The sequence below is a fragment of the Lemur catta genome, chromosome 11 (genome assembly GCF_020740605.2).
Source record: "Lemur catta isolate mLemCat1 chromosome 11, mLemCat1.pri, whole genome shotgun sequence".
NCBI classification, from domain to species: domain Eukaryota; kingdom Metazoa; phylum Chordata; class Mammalia; order Primates; family Lemuridae; genus Lemur; species Lemur catta.
The window spans coordinates 48,600,252-48,628,068 of record NC_059138.1 but is presented as its reverse complement, the minus strand read 5'-3'; the positions used below and the strand labels follow the sequence as shown (position 1 = coordinate 48,628,068).

At 38.0% G+C, this 27,817-nt stretch overlaps 1 protein-coding gene across 4 annotated transcripts in view; it reads right to left on the bottom strand.

Annotated features, from left to right (window-relative positions):
* Positions 1–27,817, bottom strand: part of GRM3 (glutamate metabotropic receptor 3) — a 207,578-nt gene that overhangs the window by 3,890 nt on the left and 175,871 nt on the right. For 2 of the 4 annotated variants that reach the window (XM_045565548.1, XM_045565547.1), the window contains exons 3-4: positions 22,009–23,075; positions 11,362–11,536 (exon numbers count right to left, since the gene is read on the bottom strand). In XM_045565548.1, coding sequence (XP_045421504.1) covers positions 11,362–11,536; positions 22,009–23,075 — 1,242 coding nt within the window. The remainder of the gene's footprint in view (positions 1–11,361; positions 11,537–22,008; positions 23,076–27,817) is intronic. The other 2 variants (XM_045565549.1, XM_045565550.1) reach the window with 2 other exon arrangements.

Genomic DNA, 27,817 nt, shown 5'->3' with positions numbered 1-27,817 from the left:
ACTTCGTTCCACATTTTCTCTTTCCCTTCCTGCTTTTGTTTTGAAACATAGCAAATCTGTTTCTCAACTTTATGCCTTTGCAGTAGGTTTTGCCTCTGCTAGAAATGTTCTTCCCTCTGATCATCATGTATCTGACTCCTGTTTGTCATCCATATCTGAAATATCACCTTCTCAAGCTGTCATCAGGCCATTTAATCTAAAATAGGGCCAGTCCATTACTTTCTTTCACAAAACACAGTTTTGAAATTCAGCCTATTCAGTTGTTGCTGCCTGATTTTTTTTTTTGGCTTATTATTATTATTATTTTTGTTAGTGTCCTGCATTCTTGGACACTAGAAAATATGCAATGGCTCTGCTTGTTTATTTTGTTATTTTTATCCCTAGTGCTGGTCATGGAATAGATTCTCTATAAATATTTCCTGAATGATCATATAAATATTTGCATTTCAAAGAATGAGGAAACCAATAGAAGTTTCAAGAAGGAAATAATCTTTTAACTAAAGAAATGATCAGCAAATGTGAGGCCTGTGGGCAGCCTTATTTTCAGAGAGGTGGGCTTTTCTGTTTCTCAAGCCACATTGTGGCAATGACCCCCAAACTACCCTTGCAAAGAGAACTGGCTCAGATGTGAGCTCCCATAGCAGGCATTCTGCCTTTGACATTTTGACTAATCTCTTTATCTTTTCCAGGATCAAGTTTTATTATTTCTGTGCAGGTTTTTCATTTTCAGAGATTGAAGAGAAATGATGTGTCATGGGGGTAGATCTAGGAGAACTAAGGACTAGTATGCCAATGCCCTTTGCCATCTACCTTGTACTAGTCTAATACTCTCTCTACTTGCATTTCTTAAGATTTTATCAGAAATCTACTCTGATGTTCCTCATCCTATTGTGGAACTTGATGTAATATTATTCTTTGACACATACTCTTATAGTTGGCTTGGTCATTGCATTCTAATTTCTTCAAATTGGGTGAATTTTGACAATCTAGGTAAGGACTACAAGGCTAGATGCACAGAAAATCATCAAGTTCTAGTTTAAAATAGTCTTCTCTGCACTCCGTGGACATCATTATGGAAATTAATAGAATAACTTTGAGTTATCTACGTGCTTCATAGGGATATTAAAGGAAACACTCTGTGTCAAGAATGTCTAATTTCTTTGAGAGAAAGATAATACAAATTTAAGGCCTTCTTAAAAGAAATAGCAACAGCAAAACTCACAAGATTCTTTCTGCAGCTATTTATTCCCCTAAACACTTTGTAGTGTGTTGAAGGGAATGCTAATCTGTATTTTTTTGCTTCTTTTATATGATTGCATTTGTAGCTTTTGCCAGTGTGTTTCATTATTTTTTTAAAAAAAATCTCATTTTTGTACATGATGCTGAATATAGTAGAGGAAATTATTGTTTTATGAGTTTACTATCTCAATTACTTTGCCTTTCACAAATATTTTACATATGCCTCCCATATTAGCCCATCTGTTATTCCCTAAGGTAGTAAAATATGTGGAAGGGCAAAGTACTGCCATTTTTTTTGTTTGTGTGTTTGTGGTGAGCTTTTGCTATTATTCTGATGAAATTCTCTTGGGATTTTTAATGGGGTAAGTTTAGCACACTTTCTTAAGTACAGTTAAACAGATTTCTATAATCACCCTTTCTGCCAGAAATAAAAGGCGTGTAGTCTTGTTTTTGGCTTTCCTGGGACTTGGGGTGAGTAGCAGCTAATAGTTACTTTAGGCTAAGGTGGTGATTTTTGCCATTCAAAATGAAAACTGAAGGTAACTGAAAAAGACCTCATAAGTTCCACTATTGATCACAAAAGGGCAATTCACAGCCATCAAAAGGCATATTTTGCTCCACAAACTAGTGAAACATTGGAGATCAATGTAGTCATCAAGTGGAAGCTTTTTCTGTTCTTTGAAATCCACTTCTCTTCTACTAGTAATGCATGGGCTGGCCAGGCTTTGGGGGAAATTACTGTATTTTTTTTCAGGTAATTGGGCCCTCAATCAATGCTAAACATATTTATTTAATAGATTTTTATGGATGCCAAGTCTGTTAGTCAATTTAGTGGCTAAGACTGGTTCCTGAGAATCAGTGTGTTACTATAACTGTGTAACACGTCAGACTTGGAAAAAAATAAAACAAACATTTCAACAGAACAGACATTCTAGTTTTCCCCCATCTGTTCCATTTCCTTGTTCCCAGTGACCCCAAACAATTTTTCCCAGGATGTCTGCTTGTTTAGATATTTTAATATTATGGTAATGGAATCCAGTTTCCACCAGCTGTTTGTTGCCTTGCAGTTCTGCTTAATCATTGGGTCTGTTTTCTTACTCATCATCTTAATTTTACTTGTGGTAAGGTACCTTGGTCTCATTCCAGGAGACGTTCTTCTTGTGGTTCATATATGTTGTCTGGGCAGATGATGATACTACTACCCACTGGTTTGGTATTCCTGCTATGTTAGAGATTTCACAGTGGTGGAAGGCAAAGAATTCATTATTAAGAAATATGGACTGAATTTTCAGGCATTGTTTTCCCTTTATGACCCAAGTAATGGCCTTACACTGTTAAAAGTAGATTGAAGATCATCATATTTATTATGATATGGGGTAAAAATGAAAATCTACAACCTAAGACTTGGTTTTGAAATGTGGAATTAAAACTGTATGAAAGCAAAGACTTCTTCATTCAGTGATACTCTTCTTGTGAGACAAGATTCATAGAAAGAGAAGATATGTCATGGATCTTTTTTATAACCCATGATACAACTTATTTACCTTATCAACAGAAATTGTACCAGTCTGTTTTCTGTTTCTATAACAGAGTATCACATACTAGGAAAATTATAAAGCATAGAGATTTATTTAGCTCATGGTTCTGGAGGCTGGGAAGTCCAAGAGCATGACACTGGGCATCTGATGAGGGTCTTCCTCTGCGTCATGACATTGTTGGAGGCATCACAGGGTGAGACACAACAAGCTCAGATTTCTCTTCCTCTTCTTATAAAGTTATGGGTCCCATCATGGGAGCCCCACCCTGATGACCTTATCTAATTCTAATTACCTCCCAAAGGCACCACCTCCAATCAACACATGCATTTGGGGATTAAATTTCCAACATATGAAGTTTGCGGGACACATTAAAACCACAGCAGTCTTCAATTTCTCTCTCTCCATTGTTGCCACATCATGCTGTTTTTTTTTTTTTTTTTTTGTAAATCATGTTCTTTGTTCTCCCTTCCTCAAAAAAACACAAAAGTGAATGCCCAATAAATATTTGGTAAATGAAAGAAATCAATTTTTTATACTGTTCTATCAACTCTGCATTCTTCTCATTGCCTAACATCTCTGATTTCTCCTCCTTTCTATCCAAATGTGGTTTCAGGCAAGGATCAGAAACTCATTCACCCCGAGACTCAAATAACTAGTATGAGCTGCATGTGCTACTACACATAGGGATAAAAGGCTGAAGCTGAAAGTGTTAAACTCTAATAAAATAAGTCAGGCATCAGTCCTCCTTTCTAGTGGAGCTAATACTGTTAGCTTCACCTTCAAATTATGTGCAGTATCTGTACACTTTATTAGCTTCCACTGCTATCACCCTGGTCTAAGCCACCAACAGCTGGACAATACAACAGCCTCCTAAGTGATCTCCCTGCCTGCTCTCTGTGTTACATGATGCCAAAACAGCCAAAAATGGTGCTTTTAAAGTAAAGTCATGCCACACCTCTAATGAAACCCTTCTAGTGCTTTCCCATTTCTTTCAATAGAAGAGCAAAATCCTTAGAGTGACCTCTAAAGTCCTACATGATCTTCTCCCTCTTTGTCCTCATCTCCTCTCACTTTCACCCTATTCATCTGCCTCTAACCACACTGGCCTCTTTGATGTCCTTTCAATTTTAGGTCTTTGCATTTGCTGTTCCCCCTGCCTAGAATGTCTTTCTGTCAGATATTGGCAAGGCTCACTTCCTTTGTTTCCTGTATGTCTCTGCTCAAGTGTCACTTTATCAGAGAGGTCTTCTCTGGCCACTCCACAAAAAATAGTAACTCTCTCCAGTCCCAGTGTGTCTTCTTTGTCCATTCGCTATATTAGTTTCTCCACATCACTCATTAACAGCTGATACATTATGCATGAATTGGTTATCTCTCTGAGTCCCTCCTCTGGCCCAATGCAAACACTGTGAGAGCAGAATTTGTCTCTTTTGTTTATTACTATGTCCCCAGTGCCTACAGCTGAACCTACATCCAAAAGTTTCTTTAATGAATGAGTGAATTGATGATTGGTCACATCAGCAGGATTAGTCATCTACTTGGTAAGGGGACCCTCTCCCAATGCCTCTGAAATTACACTGGGTAGGGCAGACCCACTCCACCCTATTGTATATTTTTTCATATGAGTAGGGATTTTCATCCTATATGGACATACCAATCTCTCCAGTTAGGGGTATTCTCCAGAGAATTTCACTAAAAGTAAGAAAAGAAGTAGAGAAGAGAAATAGAGTATAATAAATTGATATTAGACCCTTGTTTGGTTGGTTTTAAGGAATCGAGCATCTGAAACTAATGTACAAGTAATAATTCATCATATACATATTTTCTTTTTAAAGTTAGCATATCTACATAGTTCTGAGCATAATACCATGTTCTCAAAGACATTTCATAAATTTGGGGTTACAAGAAAATGCGGATGACTGTAGGTATTGCTCATACTATATTGAACTCTGATTTAGGAACTCTTTCCGAGTTTGCATTCTGATCAAATGTACAGGATGGAAGAGGGAACTATGCAGTGTAATTTAATTCAATACAGTGATGATTGTTTTTAAATACAACTTAATGGGGGAAGTTATATCTTTGACATAAACATTTAGTCAGTCAACACTAACGGTATTCCTTTATTTGTCTTCATCAAATCACATTTCCTGAGAAGCTTTGTGGGTAGCCCACTGGAAGATCATGCTTTCTCTGTGAGCAGCTTGGTTGTGTGGACCACGGGGTCTCAGATGGACATGATTTAAGCTGTTGCGCTCCCTAGCATGGGACTTTTGAGAATAATACAAGTCTGTACCCATGCTGATAGAACAAGATGCCATCAGGTGTGAAGCTAAAGGGGAAGCTTTTAATTAAAAAAAAATCATTGAATTTGCAGATGTTAAGATTGTCATTGTCAGAATAGTCACTGAGCTGAATTTTGTGACTGAGCTGAGGCAGAAAATCCAGAGAGGCCATATAGGAGCTTTTGAGACTTTAGTTACCAAATTCCTTAAACTATCTAATGGGGCTCTAGTTTTCTCATCTAGAAATGTGGTTATTAGAATAAATGTTCCTTAGCAGCCCTCCCAGCTCTAGTCTTTGTGGTCACTGTTATTAAGGAAGGTGGGATATATTTGCTTGGGGAAAACCTAATGAAATATTAAATATAAAAACAAAATGATTTAAGGTTTGTCAAAAGGCAGTTGTGAGACAAATACAAGGGCAATGTTAAACAGAAGAAAGGAGTGGTACTAAACATCAATTCTCTAATGCATGTAGGGTTACCTGTGATAGCTGGAGCCAATTTTTCATCCTCAATGAGGAAGGGAGTGAAAGGGAGATTCTCAGGAATACTGTGGAGTTTCCAAAGGGAAAAATGCATGGAGATTTATTTGATTTGGATGTTTTAGATATAGTCTTCCCTGGATGCAGCTGGTTTAACTTGCTGAATAGGCTTTTCCTGCATTACCTGTTGAGGATTTATGTTTATAACATATTTATGCCTGTGGCAAGAAAGACCTTCAATTCAATCTGTGTTACCATGTAACTTGCTAATTTGCCCGGCCAGACTAGGACATAGTGTCATTATGGGACTTCCTGAACTTAGAGTGTGGGCATGGGATACTGTTATTCTGGAGTTGCACTGTAGAGAAGAAACTTGGGCATTACGTGATATGGTATTCTTTTATAAAGTCATCTTTAGACTTCAACAATGGCTTGCCCCGTGCTAACTAGAGTATCTTCAAAGGCTCGGCCATTGATAAATACAGCCTTGTCCTCATGCATTTGCTTTCTGTTGCTGTAGCTGTGTGGAAAATTATGCCATGACTCTTGATCTTTTCATACTGCCACTTTTTATGATGTGAAGATACTTTGTAATAAAGAATAATTCTATTAATTAAGCAGTTCACACATTACCACCCAGACAAGTGACTTTCTGAGTAAGGTTTTGGCAGAGAAATCAATCTCCAAATGCCTACAACTCCTTGGGGACCTCAATCCGGGTATCATTAGTTAACAGGAGTCTCTTGGCTGATCTTAATGATAATGACATATAAACATCTGAATGATTACCATGAACAAGAGACACACACATCCTCATAGGACCAAGTCTGGGTACATAATAGCTCTATAGACTATGAGGCAGACTTCATTTCTCACCTCTCCCCAGTCCCAGGCTGACACAAAACCATATTAATGCCAACATTCTCACCTGCATGGCTCCTATAGGGTTTTATGGTGACTAACCTCATGTGTACTTCTAGCTTATCTCTTTCAATATTATGTAGTTTTATTTACATTAACAGCATATGTTGTTGATTGGCTGTCCTTAGGAACCAGCTCTGGGAAGTTCTTTTTCTTCTAAAGCTAAACAGAATAAAGAATGACCTCTTTTCTTTTTTACCCAAATACAAAGGATGTTTGCTTATGTGTGTGGGTGTGGGAGCAGCGTTACAAGTATGAGTTTGGAATTTCGAGGTCTCTGAGTTATACTGCCATTAGAAGGAGCATGCCCACTTTTAGTAAATGTTTTCTGAGATACGAGGTGCTTGTATGCTGGAAATGCCTTCCCTGGAGGTTGCAGAGGCAGCTTGGGAAATAACTGCATGGGGATGTGGCTACTGGCATCACGAGGCAGAGGACGGGAGTTCAGAACGCCACTCCCTCCCTGAAACCCTGTTTCCTCCTTGATGGTCTAAGACCTTCCTGCATTGCACTGATGTCAGAGGATGAAGTAGACAAGCATGGTTTGGGCAGAGGTTCTCAAAATGTTTCCTTTGGACCACTTCCATGGAACCAGCTGGGGTATCTGTTACAAACCAGATTTCTGGCCTTTGTCCGAGACCACATGAATCAGATTATCTATGGGTGGGGCCAGGCCATCCCCATTTCAAAGAGGTTAATTTTTTGTACACAAATATTTGGGAACCATTGACCCATGGGTACTCTTAATGGAGAAAAGTTAAGTTTTCATTTATTTTTATAATTCTGACTTCCACTATATCTAGCTAATCAGACACATCTTTTGCACACAGCAATATGTAAAACATTCCTTAAACAGTGAGTTTTCCAAGGCATTCTTCCTTCCATGGCTGCTTCTGAGTTTGGTCATGCTTTTCCATCCTTTTAAAGCAATTTCTCAGCTTTAAAAATTCATTATTAATGCTTTCTGCCATCCACCACTTTAGCTGCCCTCAGGAAGCTTCCCTGTGCTCCAGAGCAATGTGGTGCTTCTGCCACTCTCTTGCCAGAGAATAAACTGGGGATTGATATGGCTGTACTTTTCAGTCTGGGTGACTTCTTGGTATTGCATGGGATTAAATGTGTCAAGTCTCTATAATCCTTGATAGGATTTGGAGAGTATGACATCAAAAAAATGGTTACAAATCCTTTGAGAGGTGGAGTCTGTGTCCCTCCCATTGAATCTGGGCAGGCTCTGTCACAGCTTTGATAAATACATATGGTACCAGTCATGTTGTATCAGTTTCCTTTTTTATGGAACATGCTCTTGTGGGAGCCAATGTGGAGAGGCTTCCTTTCAAGGTACCAAGAATAAAAGAGGAAACCATTGTGGATCCTCCAGATTATCTCAGTCTTTGCTAAAAAACAAAGAACTCCAGTCAAGGCCTCATGGAACATGCTGGCATGGTGGCTCATGCCTGTAATCCTAGCATTTTGGGAGGCTGAGACAGGAGGATCACTTGAGGCCAGGGGTTTGAGACCAGTCTGGACAACATAGTGAGACCTTGTCTCTAAAAAAAAAAAAAAAAAAAAAATGGCCTCATGGAGCAGATGAACTGCCTAGCCAAGCCCTGACTGATTACCTGACCCATAAAATCATGAGAGATAATAAAAGTGTTATTGTTTTAAGCCTCTAGGTTATGGGGAAGTTTGTTACATGGAGAGGACCAGATAACCCTGTTGCTATATTAGCTTACTCTCATCTGTACATGGGGTTTTGTTTTTACCTCTGGAGAGAATAAATCAGAAAACCAACAGCAATATTGGTAGCAGCTACCCAATGGAATAAAGTGCTGGCATAATACTTACTGGAAGTACACAAATTATGTACAACCTAAATAAAACATATGCTTTATCTAATGAACTCAGAGTAGTTTAAGGATTTTTCTTGATTTATAAAAAAAACATACTTCCTTGTATATAGGAGGGAAATGGATATAAACTGAACTGAATATATAATAAAGGAAATAGGCACTGAGATATTAAATGAGTTGCTTAAACTCTTACCACAGTGGGTCAGTGACATATTCATGCATAGAACTAGATCCCATAGCCTAGTGGCCTTTTAATTTCTTTGTGATTCACAGTAACAAATATATTTTATCTGGACCTGGTATACACACAACTTAGCGATCATGGCTTACCTTTATTATATGTAATGAACTCTAAGATTTATCTATTTTTTTCTTTTCAAAAACCCTGGTCAAACATACTAAATAAGCTTCATGACCTATTAATGGGTTCCACTCTACAGTATGAAAAACACTGTCCTAGATACTAAGGTTCATTAGGCCAGGGACTCTCTCCTACCCATTACTGTGTATACAGCTCTTAGAAATTTCTGGTATATTTTAATAGTAGGTGCTAAAGAATTTAATGAATGAATGGATTTCATAACAATAGTTTCAATTTACTAAAATGGGAAGGGTTTTAATTGTAAATCAGAAATCCAGCGTCAACTTTTGACTCTTGAATCATTGTAGATCCTTGAGAAGTAACTTAAATTCTCAATTTACTCATCTACAAAATAGAACTTGTGATATCTGGTGCTCATGATAGTAAAATGAGTTCATAAATATAAAACTACTTTGAATAAAAGATATGGAATTATAAATAACAGGTGAATGTATTTGTTACTTATGCACTTTAAAATGCCTAAAGATGTTATATAAATTCTTCACTTTGTTACATAATACCACTTCATTGATTTGGATTAATTAAAGTAACATTGCTAAAACAATGAGGTCTGAATTTAGACATTTTTAAAAAAAGAAAATTTATTTAAAATTTCATTGAGTAACAAAAAAGTCCAAAAATGTTGGGTTGGGTGGACACCTACCTTAAAGTACTGATTGGGTCACTAAAGATTAGCTTGCTGAGCAACACTTAAGCAGGTCCATTGTAGTCACAATACCTTGTTTTTGTGTAAATGGACATTTCTGAATTTGACAAGAGACTTGATTGGAGAAAGTGCCCTCGTTATCCCTTCAGGAATTTATTAATTCACAGCATATATATTAGAAAATGCTGACATTTCTAAATTATTGAGGTCTGAATATATGAGATTTTGAACAATGTCTGCAGAAGACTTAGGGACTTTGCTAAATTGTTCCAATAACAAAGAGCTGTGAGCTATCAACAGAACAATTTTTGCTCAGAGGTAACTTACTGCACAGACTAGGTAACCTTCCCTTTGTTCTCCCTGTAAAGCCTACCAAGTACTTAGCATCATGAGAACTTTTCCGGCTTGCTTTCTGGGAGAGGTAGCATGATACAGTGGGTAGGTACATTATCTTTGAAATTAGAGAAACTGACTCTAAATTATTGTTCTGCCACTTTCAAAATGTGGACCTTGGGTGGGTTTCTTTACTTTAAGAGTTATGAATACTAAATAAAATATAGTGCACACACACACACACACACACACACGTATAAAGTATTTAGCACAATACCCACCCAGCACATAGAAAACACTCAATAAATGATAGTTCTTGTTAGCTGTTATTATAGTTGTTTTTATCAGTTATTGTCAGTTTGTTCTTGTCTGGACTAGCTAGCTGTTATTAATACAGGTGGGCTGCTAAACAAGAGATCTGTTTGCTCAAGAAATAAACATGTTTCTCTAAGATCCAAGGAAAACTATTTCATAGGTTTTATCATGCCCTGAGACTCAACCTTCGTGGTGCCTGGGAATTCAGCTGCTCTCAGCCTGCCAGTCTTCCCTCTGTTTGCTGGCGGAAGGGCTGCCCTGTTAAATTCCGTACGTTGCTGGAGAAATTAGGGCACAAATGTGATTGCTCACCCTGTGATGCTGAGCTATTTTGAAGTATCCTTTCTAACCTACTCGAGGCGAAATGGTGAAGTAGTCATTTGTCTCTGTCACTTCCCGTCCTCCCCCCCACCCTCTGGCTCCAGTCCCCTTCTTCCCCCTCATCCTTGCCTTGGTGAATTTCTCCTGCTCTGTACCACAAATGAGCTGAAAATGGCTTAAAAGGGTGTCCCTTTCAGGTACATTTGTGCTTTAGAGAACTCTAAAGAATTAAACCAATGATTCTCTAAGGATAATGCTTCGGACATTTGTAGGCCAGCAGGAGAGAATTTTGAGCAGGGAGCTGTCCTGGTATGCTTCAGTTCACACTGCCTTCTCAGCTGTTCTCAGCTGAAAAAACATTGTGTCACTGAAGTACGAGGACGATCTATTCCAGCGTTTTCCACAGTGTGTTCCACAGGATGTTAGTTGGTTTTACTATGGTCAAATACTTTTAAGAAACTGTGAATCATGAAGTTAAACAGGTTTCATTGCTGTAGAGATTCTCAAAACCTATAACATGCTCCTGTTAAAGGAAGTGCTTTAAACTTCCAAGGGGGTATTAAAGATGAAGCATTTTTTCATCTTATTTGATTATCTTCTCCTTTTTAATTTTTCATAAAGCGCCTTCAGCATCTGCGTGACACAGAATATACTTTATAAAATACTGATCTAGTCCAATCCTCTAGTCCAATGAGTAAACTAAGGCAGGGAGCAATGAAGTCACTTGTTCAAAGTTACCTACTAAACTGCAGAACAGGACTAGAGACAAGGTTATCGAACTCCACAACATGGTCAAAAGCCCTAATTATGGATTTGATGTCTTTCCTCCCTGTTAGACCATGTGTACTGCCCAAACAGAAACTTTGACTCTTTTGTTCCTCACTATATGCACAGCACCTAGCACAGCACCTGGCACAGCAGTTAAATCAGTACTTATTAAAATTGAACTGAGATTGTTCATAGGGACAGACGTGTTGCCTGCTTCTGCCTGCCTGGCCCCTACCCCAGTGCTGTATGTACAAAGGAGTCGGCATTGAGTTCTATACTTACACTGAGAATATGTGGTCCCAGTTCCGCTGACACTGAACCTGTTGAGGTGCAGTCTGTGTGTGACCACATTCTTCTGGGGTTGGAACAGGACGATGTGCACCTTGGGTGCAAACAAACAGCCCAAGACCACGAAGCCACTCAGGCTGACAGAGATGCACATGGTGGTTGTCTGCACCTACAAGAGAAGGTTGCCTAGTAAGTGTGTGGCTATAAATTCAATCAGATGGCCAACTAGAGAAAGCACTAAAACAAGACCAAAATGAGAAACCCAGAATCATCCATATTGGCTGTTCTTATTACAGCCAAATCAATACAGTAATTATATTGAATCTTCTGTGTTTGGGATATTTGTGGAAACATTGCTTAGGATTTGTAAGCAAACACCATTTGTGTGGGGTTCTTCTGAATGCTTGCCAAGACTTCACAGGGATTTTTTTGTTTTGTTTTCTTTATATTTTCATAAAGATATTTCTGCAAACCCACTAAAGTTGGAATCTTAATTAGTAAAACATAAATACTAAATGATGAAGTGGCCAGATTGCTGATGGTTTCAGGGAGTGAACTTGGCTTGTTTGAGGTTCACTATAGTATGAACACATTTGGGTCTGTTCCATCTCCCTTTCTTGCTGGAAGCTCTGCATATAAGCTACTAGTTTCCCCACTTGGTTTTGGGGGACACAACCAACCTCCTTCTCTGGTGCCTTTTCTTTTGCTTATTTTGTCAGCATCTCTCTGGAATTTTGATACTTTGGGGACACACTGTTCAATCTTTGTGTTCTCTTGGCTTCTGTACACCCATCCTTGACAGAGAATTTTTACTTTCTCCGTGTCCCCTGAAAATTACCTCAGAACTAGGGTTTATTATTGTATCTCCTCCTCCTCTCATCCTCATTCTCTGTCTTCTCTGATCTCACAATTTGTCCTGGCTTCAGTTCCCATAAATTTTCTGGAAGATTCCAAATTAGAGTCTGCATATTTTATCACTTTCAATACTGAAAATGGAAATTATTTATTTCTTCTATCAGTTTTGTGGAAATTTACCATAGATACACAGAGCCTCCCTGCAATCTGAGAGGAGCTTTAGATTCTTTTCCCTTCCTCCCCAGGCAAATGCTATTATAAAACAGCATGATTTCTAATGCCCTGAATGACTTTAGGTGTCCATAAAACATTTCTATAAAGTCTCTGACCTTGCTTTCTAATCAAGGAAAGCTGAAGACCAAATAAATTAACTGGGGAAGCCATACAACTTTAGAAAGCTTCATTTTGTATTTGATTAAAAAAAATTTCAGGCTACGCTTGTGGCGTTAATTCTTTAGACCTTGATTTACTATAAGTGCTGAAAGCATAATCCGTCCTCACCATTTTAAAGTTCTTGTCTCCTGTAACCACTCCAGTGCTCTCCAACTTGGGGCCCCTGATTGCAGGCTCCTTTCTCCTTTGTGAACTTCTCAGAAAAGAGGCTACTGTCTAATTCTATGATGTAAAAGGCTTGATAAATCTGGTATAAGTTGTTTTTTACATGTATGTGTCATATGATGTTAGAATTGTACTCTTCTTGCCTCAGTTCAGCCTTAGACTGTGAAGCCAATGAGAGATACCAGATATCAGGCAGGGGTGAGACAAATCCAAATGTGCAAACATGTTCAAGGAAAACTTTTCTAAGAACATCACTGTAACTCTTGAAACTCACACACGTTAAGACATTATAAGAAGAGGAAAGCAGAGAGGCTTGGAGGAGGATAGCTTGGAAAAAGCTGTTGGGTGAGTTCTAGCTCCTCACTTAAAGGCTAATGAGGAAAGCTTCAGTGTGGCCATTGACAGAAAGTTTGAGACGTTTCTATATGAAGAGGATGCCCTGCATTGGGGCCTGATTCCTGCCTTGGAAATCTAGAAGGTGAGAAAAGCCCAGTTGCTGTAGTGGCATTTCACAGAAACTTGCTGCTATCTCATGGTAGTCCTTTACTCTAGGAACTTATCAAAGTGAAGGATATGCGTGTTGTGCATGGACATGATGGGCCACATGAAAGCCATCATGAGTAGTCCTGGGCCTGGGTGGAGAAGCATGGAGACCTGGAGGAAGAGGCTGGAAGGGTCTAGCTGGAGGCCCTGGGAATGAGCGTGGAGCCACCAGAGAGAATGCGCCAGCCAACTCACTCAAGGACAAGCAGGAGAAAAGGCCAGAGGGGAACTTCTGAAGATCACATGAAAACACATTTTAATCACCTTTCAGGTACCTGAAGGATGTGTCTTTAATCACTTATGGACTTAGAGTTCATAAAGCCATCCTTCCTCGAACAACTGTCCTACTTCTTCATCATCTCTCTTTAGTCAGGGCTGAGAGTGAAAGAACAATTGGTGGATTGAGGAGCATGAACATGGAGGAAGGAGAAGCCAACCCCTGCAGGCCCTCAGCCAAGGCCGGCCAGACCTCAGGAGGAAATGAGATCGAATGTTAAGACACAGTTTTGATAATTACATAGGACTAGACATTTTAATTTCTTAATAGAGACAGTTTTCAATTGAAAATCATTACAGGACCTTATGTTATCTAAGAGTATACAAATTCATGGGCCTCCCAAGGTCTTGAGCATTTTTGGTCATTGCTCCGTCTGCAGCACCAGAATGGTGCCTCATGTATGGTAAACGCTCAGTGTTTGAACATGTCTGCTGGAATGTCCATCCAGGGGTGAGGCATGATTACCCTCATGGAATACTAAAGGGATGATGTGAGGCAGAACTAAAGTTGCATTTTTATGATAGTTTGTGCACCATGTTTATTCAATATACCTGTCATAAATTTGAAACTTTTAATTTTTTTTTTTTTTTTTTTTACAAAGCCCAAGTATCAGCCTCATAGTTTTGGTTGTCCAGTTCCTTCAGTAAGTCACACTGTTAGAAGAGTATCTATAACTCTGTGTTCTGACTCTTTGAATACTACCAGTCCATGCTGCTCTCTTTTCATCTGCCTCAAACCTCCAGCAACATTTGACGCAGTCAGTCACTTCCTTCTTTTTGGCTTCCTGGACACATCCTTCCCTCAGTGGTAGTTCCTTGTCTTATTTATCTCTTCTACCTGAACTTTAAGTGCTAGAGTGTCCTAGATCTCTGTTTTGGACTCTCTCCTCTTCATCATCCCATTGACTTCCATGGCTTAAATACCTCCTATATCTGATGATATCCAAATATTTATTGCTAGTTCTGACCTATCCCGTGGGCTTTGAGACTTAAAAATTCAACTGCCACCATGACATAGTCTTTTGGATATAAAATAGGTGCATCATAATTAATATGTAAGCCAAAGTTGGTTGTTTTCCCCAAGTGTCTCTATTTGAGTGACACCAAATGCCACCCAATTGTGCAAACCAAAAACGTGGGAGTCATCCTTGATTTTACTATTGCCCTTACATCCAGTCCAGCAGCAAGTTCTGTTGGTTCTGTTGGAAGATAATTCCCCATGAGCCTGTCATGTTATCTTGTGAGCAAGGCTCTGACTGCGTTTGTTCCAGGCTGTCTTTTCATGGATATTTGTAGAGCAAAGAGCTTTAGAAGACAGTGCCTACCTCTCAAGCAAAGGGGCGGTATATCATCCATTATAAAAGATTCAGGTTTCCTAGTCTCAGAGTTCCTCTCTTATAATGCAACCCACTGACTGTGCAGGAGTCACCTGGCCCACTTTGTGTAGCTCTGTGGAAGTGGCACTCAGGGAAACCGTGTGAGTGCTGACACTCCGACTACTGCTATAGCTGTGAGTCATAAAGTCCTTTTTGTCTGCATCAATAAAACTGTGGCAGGCTAACTTGTTACCTTGTAAGTAGAGTAAAATCTCAGACACTACAGTCTGACAGGTTTGGCAACGAGGATGGAATGCCAACAGAGACATGGCTTTTTCAGAAAGGAACTATGAGGGCCTCAGGGCTGATTAACAGGATTTGAGAGAAGTCCGCAGAAATCAGTAGCAAACATGTTGACCAAATTGTACAGTTAACCAGAAATAAATAGTGCTCCATTTTATTGCCTATTAATGAGGAGGCTGTGGGGAGGGGATCAAAGGCTGAGTAACAAGAAGGAGTAGGTTCAAAGAGAGCTGCTGGCCCAATGCCCTGACTGCTGCTCACTCTCCCCTGGTGGGTAGGGTGGGGTGAATTTCCTCCCCAGTTGGATTCAGATCCACCTGATTCTAACTAGTACTAAAATTTGTCCTGAGGGGGCAGAAAGTTCCACTTTCATGCTGAAGTTGCAGAGATACGCACCTGCACTGAGCGTTGAAAGACTTTCAGAGAAGGCAGAAACCAGGTGTAAGTTGAAATTTGGCTGGTTTCCTCAGGAGATTGAGGGGTTGGGGTACATGATGCTTGTTAAGGAAGAATGACCACAGCTGGCATCTCTTAGGGCTCATCCCCTGCTGTAGTCTCTCATGCCAACCTTAGATCCATTCCAAGATGACTGGCAAACGTCTCAGAGTTTTTTGCAGTGGAACCTGGCTACAAAAAAGGAGCTTTGGTCCTCTTGATGATACTTCCCTGAGACAGAAAAGCTTTCTAGGAAACCGTAGACGAGAAACTGACTAGTATTTGGGCTCTTACTCACCTGGGCTGGGTTTATAATGTTGACAAAAGTGCTGTGTTAAAGAATGAGAAACTGATGCAAAGAAATCTAGATAAATTCTTGCAGTCAGTGACAGCCCTGGAAAACTTCCCCAGCCCTTATGTTAAAACCAGGCAATACCCTAAGAAACATTATTATGTTGAGATAGCAAACGCTCTGAATTATGGTGGACTTCCCTTCTTAAAAAGTTACTGTTGGGTGAGTCAAGGCCAAATTAGTTGAAGTTTTGAGTCCCAGCCAGAAAGCTATAGATTCTGGTTTCTGAGTCAACAGGTCACCAAAGTTGAAGTGAATAGTGACAGTAATAATGACTTTGTTATCCAATTTAGGCTTTTGGATGCACAAAAATATTGGACCTTCATTTGGTTGAGCCATGAGTAGCCAGCTGCTGAGTGCTTAAAACTGAAAGCAAATGTGTATTGCTTACTGGCATGGAGCTGTTCTCTCCAGGCTACCTGATTCTGCCTTCATTCTCTACCCTGATTTTAGTTGCTTTATGGAAAAAGATGCTTAAGGCTAGGACCAAGGTTTCCCCATCCCTAAGGGAGGCTGAAGTCCACATGCACCAGACTTAAGTATGCTGAGGAACTTAAGCGAGGAGATGAACTCAGACAGATGCTCTCTGTTGGTTACAGACACACAAATCACCATCCTACCTAGACATGTCACAGGGGAGGCAGGGCTGGGAGGAGCGGGAGGTAAATGAGGCACCTGCTTCAGATGCAAATTTAAGGGGGTAACGAAAACTCAGTAGTCAAGACAAATAATATTTTAATGCAATATTTTTAAAAAATCAAAATTAATGCAAAATCCATGATGAACACAATATTAACATTTTAAAGAAGTATAACATCAGTGGTATATTGGATCGTAGGGCAAAAGAAAACTAATATTGATCTTGTCTTGAGAACTGCTTATGCAGGTGTCACCTAGCTCACTTTGCATTGCCTTGTGGAAGTTGGGACTGGAAGAATCTATGTAAATGCTGACACTCTGCCTACTGCTATGGCTGTGAGTGCTAAAGTCCTTTGTTTCTGAATGAGGACTCTTGTGTCTTCTGACAGCATCCTTGAAACTGTGGCAGCCTAATCTGGTAGATTGCAATTAAGGTAAAAACCTTTGCCAGTTCTTTACAGATTCTACCTCTACTTCTAACCATCTCCATTGTTAACATCCTACTGTAGCCACTGTTGGCTCTGACGGAAACACCGACCTCAGCCTCCTGACCAGTCTCCTCATTCATGCCTTCGCCTTTCTGTCGTACAGTCATAAAGTCTTTATGGCAGCTTGATTTGTTTCCCCCCTAAAATGTGAGATCATTAAGTTTCTCTGCTTAAGAAGATTTCAATGGTTTCTTTTTCCATATAGAATGAAACCTAAACTCTTTGCTATGGCCTATAAAGTCCTACATGGTCTAGTCTCCTGCCTCCCTCTCATATCAAATCCCTCTTCCATCTGGTCATCACACTGCAGCCACATGCTTTTCTTTTCTAAGACATTTTTGCATAGGAGTGTTTGTACTCGCTGTTTCTTCTGTGTAGCACACAGAATCCCAATGGCTTGCTGCTTCCCATCCTTCAGAGGAGTGTTATGTAATAGATCTTAGCAAAGTGGAGGGTGACAAACTTTTTGAAAGAATTTGAGATTCGATATATAGCTTTTTAAATATTCAAAATAGTCAACATGGGAAAATCTGAATTTTCTTGTAAGTTTTGAACCATGGCAAAATTTTGGAGTCACGTCCAGTGTCCCTGCCTCATGTAGGTAAATTGCTTCACCTGCCCCAACCCCAACAACAATCCAGAATCTTGACACACCAAGTACGGTTCTTGTCTACTAGCAACTCCATTCCCTGGCAGCTTGCTAGAAATCCATTCTTGGGCCCTATCCTTTCGTAGTGAATCATGATCTCTATTTCAGCAAGATCCCCAGGTGCTTTGTATGAACATCAAAATTCGAGATGCACTGCAGTAACCTCCTTTTCAAGAAAAGTTGAGAAAATTCCCGTCACAGCACTCAGCACAGCATTAGTTAGCCTGTATTTTCATTCATTCATTATTTATCATCCATCTCTATCCTCCCCTCACTGCCCACTAGGCTGTGAGTTACAAAAGAGGGACTTGTCCATGTTGATAACTGTCTGTATCTCCAAGGCCTAGAGTAAGTCTTCACATATTTTTGGAAGACATGAATGAGGAAAACACTCAGTAATTACTATTAGTGAATTCCTTTATGGATAACTTTACACTCAAACATGGCTTAGTTTTTATTTACTCCATTTAAGCTACACATTAGAATCCTCAATGACTCAGTGTTTGATTCTTAAGATAACTGAGAATGTTTAGTTGTAATATAGCAGGAGATGACCTGTATAATTTCTTGAAGATCTGAAGTTTTTGTTTGCTCTGTCTTGGATGCCTGTAATAGCTTCAATTAGTCCTTACTCCTTCAAATCCATCCTTCATGTTAAGGGTGGAAAAGTTTGTGGTACAATATGAAGGACAGAGATTTGGATCAGAAAAACTCATCCTAATATTTCTTAACTGTGCCACCTGGGAAGTTAATTATCCTCTGAGTCTGTTTACTCATTTCTCTAAGAGATAATAAAATTTGCTTTCCAGGGTGTTAATGAGGATAAGTGAGCTATTATATTCAAAGCATCTAGCAGAGTAAGTTGATCAGGAAGGATTAGTTCTTTTTTCTCCCTCTTACCTTTAATCATGTCATTTTTTTTGCCTAAACAAACAACCAGCAAAAGAAAACAAGAAAAAATCTAAAAAATCCCAAGACTCCAAAGTCCTTAAAAATGATCTAAATGAATTCCTCTGCCTAGTATAATCTGGCCAAGTTGCCAATTCTCATGAGTTTCTCACTAACTCTCCTGCCCCCCAAACCATTTTCCACCTGATAAGATTGATATGACTGCCTTCTGTCTGGCTCATTTCTGCCTTGCCTCAGGAATATTCCCTACATTCTCTAACCACCTTAATTGCACTTGCCCACCAAGGTACAGGGTAAAATCCCAAGTCTTCAAGAAGTATTTCTGGAAAGAAAACATCAAGCTCTTACTGATGTCTTTTATGAAACTCCTAAGTATTTAGAGTTTGTATTGCCAATTTAATTATAAACTATTCTGTGTTAATATTCATGTTTGAGATTGTTCCCCCAGCTAAGATAGAAACTTTCTGAAGACTGGAATAGTGTGTTATATTTATTTATAACACACAATGGGTGGTAAGGTACTGAGTCATAAACCTTGTTGACTGTTTGCCCCAATTTTTCCCAGCTGCCCTTAAATTACTGGGTACTTTTCTAAGGCTGCTGATTCTGTCTGAACCACATGGTTTTCCTCTGGGAAATTTAAAATCTCAGTCTTGTTCTGGAATTTCAAGGGTCCCAAGTTCAAATGCTTATAGGGTCCATGAAGGCTCATAGGTGTAGGCAGCCAGGTGCAAGAATTCAGAGCTTGGTCGGGGGTGTGGGCAACAGGAGCAAGAGTGCCCAGTCCTGAGGAGTACCTTAGTCAGGTCCAGCTAATTGTTGCATGTAGGAATTTGGGCTCACGTGTTTTACTTTTTACAGAAGCCCCAAATCTGGACATTTATGTAAAATTTCTCAGTTTTCTAACTTTGACAAATATTTCAAAACAGTACAAGCAAAACTAAACATATCTGTGGGATAAGAAGAGCATGTGATTCATTAGGGCAGGGGTTTTCCACCTTGGCTGCAAACCAGAGTCACTTGGGAAGCTTTGAAAACTCTTGATATCCTGGCCACAGACCAGGACAATTAAACCAGAATCTCTGGGGCTGTTTCCCAAGTATCAATATATATTTTTTAATGCTATTCAGTTGGTACAGTATGTAGCCAAATTTGAAAACCACTGTTTTGGAGGCTTCAGTCTACCTTTCTCATTTCTGTTGTAAATTTAAGATTGGAGTTATGTGTAAAGAGCAAGACCTCAGATGATCTTAGTGTGACTGGAGACCTTAATTAGCATGGACCTTAAAAAAATCAATTCCATAACTTCTGTCCCATTTGTCTTATGACTTCTGCCACGTGGTGGAAGCTCTGGCATGTTCAGCTAATTCCATTCAGTCAGTTACTCTACTATATCACTAACATGTAAAGAAAAAAGTCATTTTTTGGTGTGTTTTAGAAATAAATGCTAATTTGTTCAATAATATTAAATTTTTATAATGTTATTTATGTTTAGTCTAAGTATTTTCTGCCCTATTTTTTGAACCAACTCTTTTGAGAATGAATAGTTTCAAATCCTATGTCCAGGGCAAAATAATTAGTATTATAACTATTTTGTAGTCCCAATACTCCATGTCTGGGTGGCTAAGGGTGGCTTCCTAAAAACTTAAAAAAATCCCTGCAGATCTATGGGAGTGGGTATGTATACAAAGGCAAAAGGCAGAGATAGGGGCATTTAAATACATTAACTATATTTCTCCATTTTAATCCCGAAACTCTAAATGTTCAACTCTCCCGTGGTGCATAATACTCTGCCCTTTGATTTTGCCAATTCAGTTCTGATGTTACCTTTTCTTAAAGATTTTCAATTTTTTTTAATAGGTAGTCTTTAACATGCCTGACTGTTACTCCGACATTGAACTTACATTCTTTATTTTTATTTTTCATCCCTTAAAGTAGCTCATAGGTTTCAGTCACGTGGTTGTGAATAATTTAAATAGACAAGACACAATAAGCTTTACCAGTCTTTTGATCCCATGCTTTAAACACATTTATGTTCTTTTTTTAAAAAAATTATTTTAATTGGTACATAAAAATTGTATATATTTATCATGTACAAAATGATATTTTGAAATATGTATACATTGTAGAATGGCTAAATTGAGTTAATTAACCTATGCATTACCTCACATACTTATCATTTTTTTGTGAGGAGAACATTTAAGATCTATTGTCTTAATGATTTTCAAGAGTACAATGATAGTCACCATTTGTACAATAGATTTCTCAAATTATTCCTCCTATTTAACTGAAATTTTGTATCTGTTTTATCTTCTTTTTGGGCTACAATTTGCTAGATTTTGTCAATGTAGCAATTGCTGGTAAACAGAAGATTTGGGGATTTTTACAAGCTATAGAGGCACTTCAATCATGGTGTAACGAGGAAACCATTATGGTTTGGAAAATTTTAATCTATGATAACCTAAGAAATACAGAGAATAAAAGCCAATTTTCTGAGGAGAAAAAATTTCTTATACTCATTTTGAGATATTAAAATCAGAATTATAAATGCAAAAATAACTGATGAAGGGTTTTAAAAATTTGGGAAATCACAATGGAATGATGAAGTTTCTTTTAGATGAGATGGCAATTATTTTAAAGCCCAGAAATTTGAATTATATAATACTGACTATTAATGACTTAATTAGGTTATTTGGATATGTACAATAAAATTTTTAACTAGTTCAGGGAATACATATATGTATGTGTATATACAGCTAAAGTTGTAGAAAACACATAGCAAATTAACATTACATTTTAATGTGTCTGTAATGAAGCATGAGTCAAAGGTTTTATATCTTTAAACAGATCCTGGCTCAATATTGCAAGTGTATTTTAATTTACAGCTTGATCTGTGGTAGCCAGGTCCTCTTGTGTCTAATTTGAAGTATTCTAATTAAGTTCTTAGTAGTTTTAAGTCTTATTCTCTTGTCAATCACTTTTGAAGTTTAATTAAAAGGTTTTCTTTAATGGGGTGTGTGTGTGTATGTGTGTGTATGTATACATTTTCTCTCCCACTAGATTATATGTTACTTGAATGAACATGCCATTCACATTTATTGTCCTCTCTGTGCCTAGCACAGTGCTCTGTGCATGGTAGGTGCTAATTAAATGCTTCTGAAACATGTTGAATTAATTTCTACATATAATATGGAGGTTATCATGACATTTGTAACTACCCAACTCACTGCTGAGATGAAATAAAAGGAGATTATTTTCTATCCTACCCAACAAAAATTGGCAGGCTAAAACAAGAAAAAGAAACAATAAAAGACTTACTCTGTAGTCACTTGATGTCACATAAAATATAGGAAGGAAAGCCAGCCAGATGATGCAGGTGGTGTACATGGTAAAACCTATGAACTTGGCTTCGTTGAAATTTTCTGGGCACTTCCGCGTTTTGAAGGCATACACAGTGCATAAGATCACCAGGATCACATCGTAGGTAAGAGAGATCAACATGCTGGAATCTTTGACGTTGCATTTTAAGATGACTGTTTCCCGCTTCTCTGGAAGGGTGTACCTCCTGGTGCCTGGAGCCTCCAGGATGAGCCACACAGACACCACCACAATTTGCACCAGTATCAGACCCAGGCAGATGAAAACCTGAGAACTGGGGCTGATGAATTTGGGTCTCTGAGCGCCATTCTTGACTCCATCAAAGATGCGGGCGATGCAGTTTGTCTTGGTCAGCAGGGCTGAATAACAGACAGCAAAGGAGGTCCCCAGCCCGAGTCGGCGCAATGCACAGATGACCGGTGATGGCTTGGCAATGAAGAAGAATGTCATGCAATATGACAGGCCAACCCCAAACAATAAGATGTAGCAGAGTTCTCGGCCTGATGCTTTGACCAAGGGTGTGTTGTTGTGCTTGATAAAAACAGTTACAACCATGCATGTGCACATAAAACCCAGGCAAGCTATGGTGACTGGGCCAATGGCCCAGGCATCTTCCCACCTGATGTAGTCCTCAGGAAGGTCAAAGCATCCCGTTAGGTCTGCAGTGGGCCACTGCCCAGGCCCACAGTCCATACAGGTAAACTCATCAGCCAGGTATTCGTAGGACTCACAAGGGATGCAAATCCAGCAGCAGACATCCCCTGGTTGCATGTTCTTCATTTCATTGGGGGCACAAGGGTCACTGCACTGGGAAGTGGGGACTGAGTTCCGGGACCAATGAATAGAATCAACATCTAGCGATAAGGTTTCTGCCCAGTGACCAACCTTCAAGTAGCCATACTTTCCACCCACATACTGGAAATTGAACACGTTGTATCGCCCCATTCCGTCTCCGAAAGTGTCAAACTTGATGATGCTATCTGCACCTTTATTTGGGTTAAATGGAGCTGTGAGATGTAAAAAAAAAAAAAGAACACTTGTTTAGGTATCTCATGTGTGATCAATCAATTACTTTATGTCATACACTTAGCAAAAGTGAAATTACAGGGAATAGAGATTCCAAGGCTGAAATAATTTATCAGTTACCATTGAAAGCTACATATCAAAAGCTCTTGAGTACTCAGGCACTCATAAATTGATTCTGTTAACATTACTGAGTGTCTAAAGGGTGCCAAGTGCCAGTAATAATCATGAGTATAATACAGTGCTGTCTTCAAAGGAGCTTGTTATGTAACGGGGGACTTGCAAACATGCAGTCAAATTCTATATGGCGTGCAAGTATTCTCTTCTTGAAAGATTTCATGATAGGAATTGGGCAAACATTGAATCTCATTCTTATCACATATTTATTTACAGTCACCAAGATGTTTTTCATCTTAAATATTTTCATGAAAATATAAAATATTTAGGAAGAATTTTTCTTCTTCAAAATGAAGAAAATTTTCTCATTATAGATGTATGATATGCTTCTTTTAAACAGTTCAGATGACTCAGAAAGAAAAACATTAAAACCCACCCATAATCCTACAACTTTAATGATTTAATATTTTGGAACATATTCATTTTGATTACATATATGCATATGTCTATATATAGCATGCTCCTATCCACATAAACGGATACAACCTGTCTGTATACAGAATCTAGGTAAGTATGTTTCAAAGTTTGTTCCTAAGTGAACAGGGTCAGTAGCATTCACACAAACGGCCTGCTCTCAACCCTGTCCCTTTCTTACAGTTCTCTGTGAGTCCCTGAGAGCACCAGGTCTCTGAACATCTATGATTCCTCTTCCAGTCACTGTTCATCATGTCTCTCTTGCCAATGTCCACCATCACTCTGATTACCCATTTCTACGCCACCAACTCTGGTATACTGTGGGCTTCTATGTCACACTGCCAATCTTTACTGTTTCCCAGAAAAAGAATATTGCTGATATCTGTGTGATGCACAGACAAACTCTCTATTAGTCATGATAAGCCTGCCTATGTTGGTAAATAGACCCACAATTATTTAATGGCTCTAACAAAATGAAAGTTCATTTCTCCTTCATGTAGCAGTCTAAGGTCTTAGTTTGTTGGTGTCTCTCTTCTACGTGGGGATTCAAAAACCCAGGTTACCTACATCTTGAAGCTGTGCCAATTCCTAGCATCCATCCAGTGGAAGAAGAAAGAGTATGAGGAAGGTATGGCACATATTTTCATTCATATTTCATTGCTTAAAAGTCACAGGGACACATCCAACTTTAAAAGAGGCTATAAAATGTAGTTTAGCTAATGTGCTCAGCTACTACTAGACCACAGAATGAAAGATTGAAATTTAGGGGACACTTCAGTCTCCTGACCTTGGGGGTGTTAGCTATCTTTGTTGCCTCCCGGTGAGCTGTCTTCTTCTTGGGTCCAGTTATTTTATGGAAGAAAAGTGTCCCTTAATGAATAACTTGGGTCCTTGGTAAAAGAGGACTTCACATTTTACAAAATAGCCCTCTCCTCCAAAAGCATATAGGTGCCCTTGGAGGGCTGTATTGGGTAGTTTATAATAAAGTCTTATACCTCATATAAGGTCCGTTAGCAAATGTAGTTTAATATGCCTAATTTATTCCTCATTTATCATGATTTTTTTTCCTTTTAGTTTTCTTGTTATCTCACTCTGGATTTTGACTTTACCAACCTCCACCTCCTTCTGCAATACTCCAAACCCACCATGTATGTCTGTGCATGTCTGTACTCCAGATGTGGGTTGGTTTCAAGTTGTAAGGATGATGTAGTAGATGACCATGCGATTCTGGAGTTAAATGGACTGTATGTGATTCTTACCTCTATCTTTTAATAATTGTGTGTCCTTGAACAAGTTAACCTTTCTGACTTTGATTCCTAATTTTCAAATAGGGAATAAGAATTTTTTTTAAGATTTGTTGAAATAAGCCATATAACATGCTAGGCATAGTGCCTAGCATGCAGTAAACATGTAAGGTAAAATTAGTGATAATCACAGTGATGATAAAAATAATAAGATAAAATAACTTCATGAAAAAGGAGAGCTGAGTGAGAAGGCAGAGAGATGGGAGGGGATGTTATTCCATTCTACGTACTGCTTTATCCAATCTTCACTTCTGACCCAATCAGGACCACAGGCCTCCAGCCCCTCCCTGCACTTCCATAGTTACCAATAGGTAATGATACTTACATGTTGTTTTGTAATGCATATTTTTACTTAATGAGGTATTGGGGATATTTTTCTCTTTCATATATATCTTTATTTTCAATGTCTCCATACTATAATATCGCACATATGTACCAAGCTACTTAAGCATTCCTATAGTTTTAACATTTAGGTTGTTTCCATAGTTTTGCCTTCATTAACCTCATTATCTAGTTATTTCCTTAGTGTAAATTCACAGAAGTAAAATGCTGGGCCAAAATTTAGCTATAGAGTACCAAGTTGCCATCCAGAAAAGGTTTTGTGTGTGTGTGTGTGTGTGTGTGTGTGTTTTTACCAATTCACATTCCCATGAATATTGTACATGACTGCCCACTCTCCACAATCTTGCTAACCCTGCGTATTATTGTTGGTCTTTTCAATCACGGACAAACTGATAGGTAAAATTATGATCTTGTTTTAATTTGTACTTCTGTGACTTTTAGAGAGGCTAATTGTATTTTAATATTTAAAAAAATTAGTTGTATTTTGTGAATCGCTAGTTCATGTACTTTTCACTTGTTTTCTTTGGGAGTGCTATGGTTTTTAAAAAATTAATATGTAAGAGCTATATATGGATTGAACATATTAATCCTTTATCACATATATTGGAAATATTATTCTTTTTAACTTTGTTTATGCTAGTTTTTTCCCAAACAGATTCTTAAAATCTTAGGTAACTGATTCTATTAATATTTCTCTTGTCATTTCTACCTTACATACCAGCCCAGAAAATCCTTCCCTACTCCAAGATTGTTAAAATATTTATCTAATTTTTTTTCTATTACTTTTATGGTTTTCTTTTTTTACATTAAAAATTTTAATGCACTTCAAATTTACATTAGCAAAAAGTGTGAGGTAGGATTCCAATTCGCTTTTTTTCTATAATTTAATTTAAATTAAATACTAAATAAAAATAAAATATAAATATAATACACTTATTAAAATGTCTATTATTATACAATAATTTATAATATAAGGGAAAATTATAAAGTAATATAAAAGTACTAAAAATCATTTCCTACTGATTTATAATACTTGTCATTTTATTAAAGCCCACGATACTCAAATCTTTATGCTATTTCTTGTTTCTCTTGATCTCTTTCCATAGTGGTATGATTTTTTACAACTACCACAGCTTTATACTAATCTTTAGTTTTGTTAGGACAACATAGGAGTTGAAACATTATTACTATATTTTTAGATATAGGAATCAATATCAAAATTCTTATATCGGATAAAATTAAATTTGTTTATTCAATGCTTAGAAAAAAATTCATTAAAATTTTAGGGATTCTTTTCAAAAATGTTACGAATAAGAAAATGTTGAATATTTTAATACATTTTACAGTATGTGTAAGAACCTGAGATGTGTTATTTTGTTATTCTCAGGAAGGCATCCAGCCTCCATCAATGTTCACTTATTGTTTTTAGATGATTTCTGGAAAATATTTCTAAAAGAAACATGTTTTACGTTTTTAATTTAAATATTTCACTATTTTACTTAATAGAATGGGCTCCAGCTCTATCCAGGACCATACAAGAGGTGCTAGATCACCATTGTTTTTTGTCGCTGAGTAGTACTCTATGGTATACATATACCACATTTTATTAATCCACTCATGTATTGATGGGCACTTGGGTTGTTTCCACATCTTTGCAATTGTGAATTGTGCTGCTATAAACATTCTAGTGTAGATGTCTTTTTTATAGAATGTCTTTTGTTCCTTTGGGTAGATGCTCAGTAATGGGATTGCTGGATCAAATGGTAGTTCTACTTGTATCTCTTTGAGGTATCTACATATTACTTTCCACAGAGGTTGTCCTGGTTTGCAGTCCCACCAACTGGGGCCCATTCTACTAAATGAAATATTGCAGAATGGAAAAACAAGCACCACATGTACTCACCATCAAATTGGTATTAACTGATCAACACTTATGTGCAAATATAGTAGCAACATTCATTGGGTGTTGGGCAGGTGGGAAGGGGGAATAGGGGATGGGTATGTTCACACCTAATGGGTGCAGTGCACATTGTCTGGGCGATGGACATACTTGAAGCTCAGACTTGGGTGGGGCAAAGGCAATATATGTAACCTAAACATTTGTACCCTTGTAATATGCTGCAATACAAAAACATCACTATTTTTCACAGCAATTCTTTAATATAATATTTCTCAAAATTAATATATTTAACGGGTAGTAAAAGTGATTGTTTTGTGTGTTCTGAGCTAGTGAAGGTTATTAAGATTGCTGGCATGTGAGTTAATATTAACATTAAAAATGTAATATGTGTTCCTTTATAAATCTTTTTTGGAAATCATCTAATAGCATCAACTGAATATTGATGGAGACTAGTTACCTACTTGAGAATCACAAAATTAATAACACATCTGAGGTTCTTACACTTGATATAAAATGTGTTAAAATATTCAACATTTTATTTATTTGTAACATATGAAAGGAGTTCCTAAAATTTTTAAAGAATTTTTTG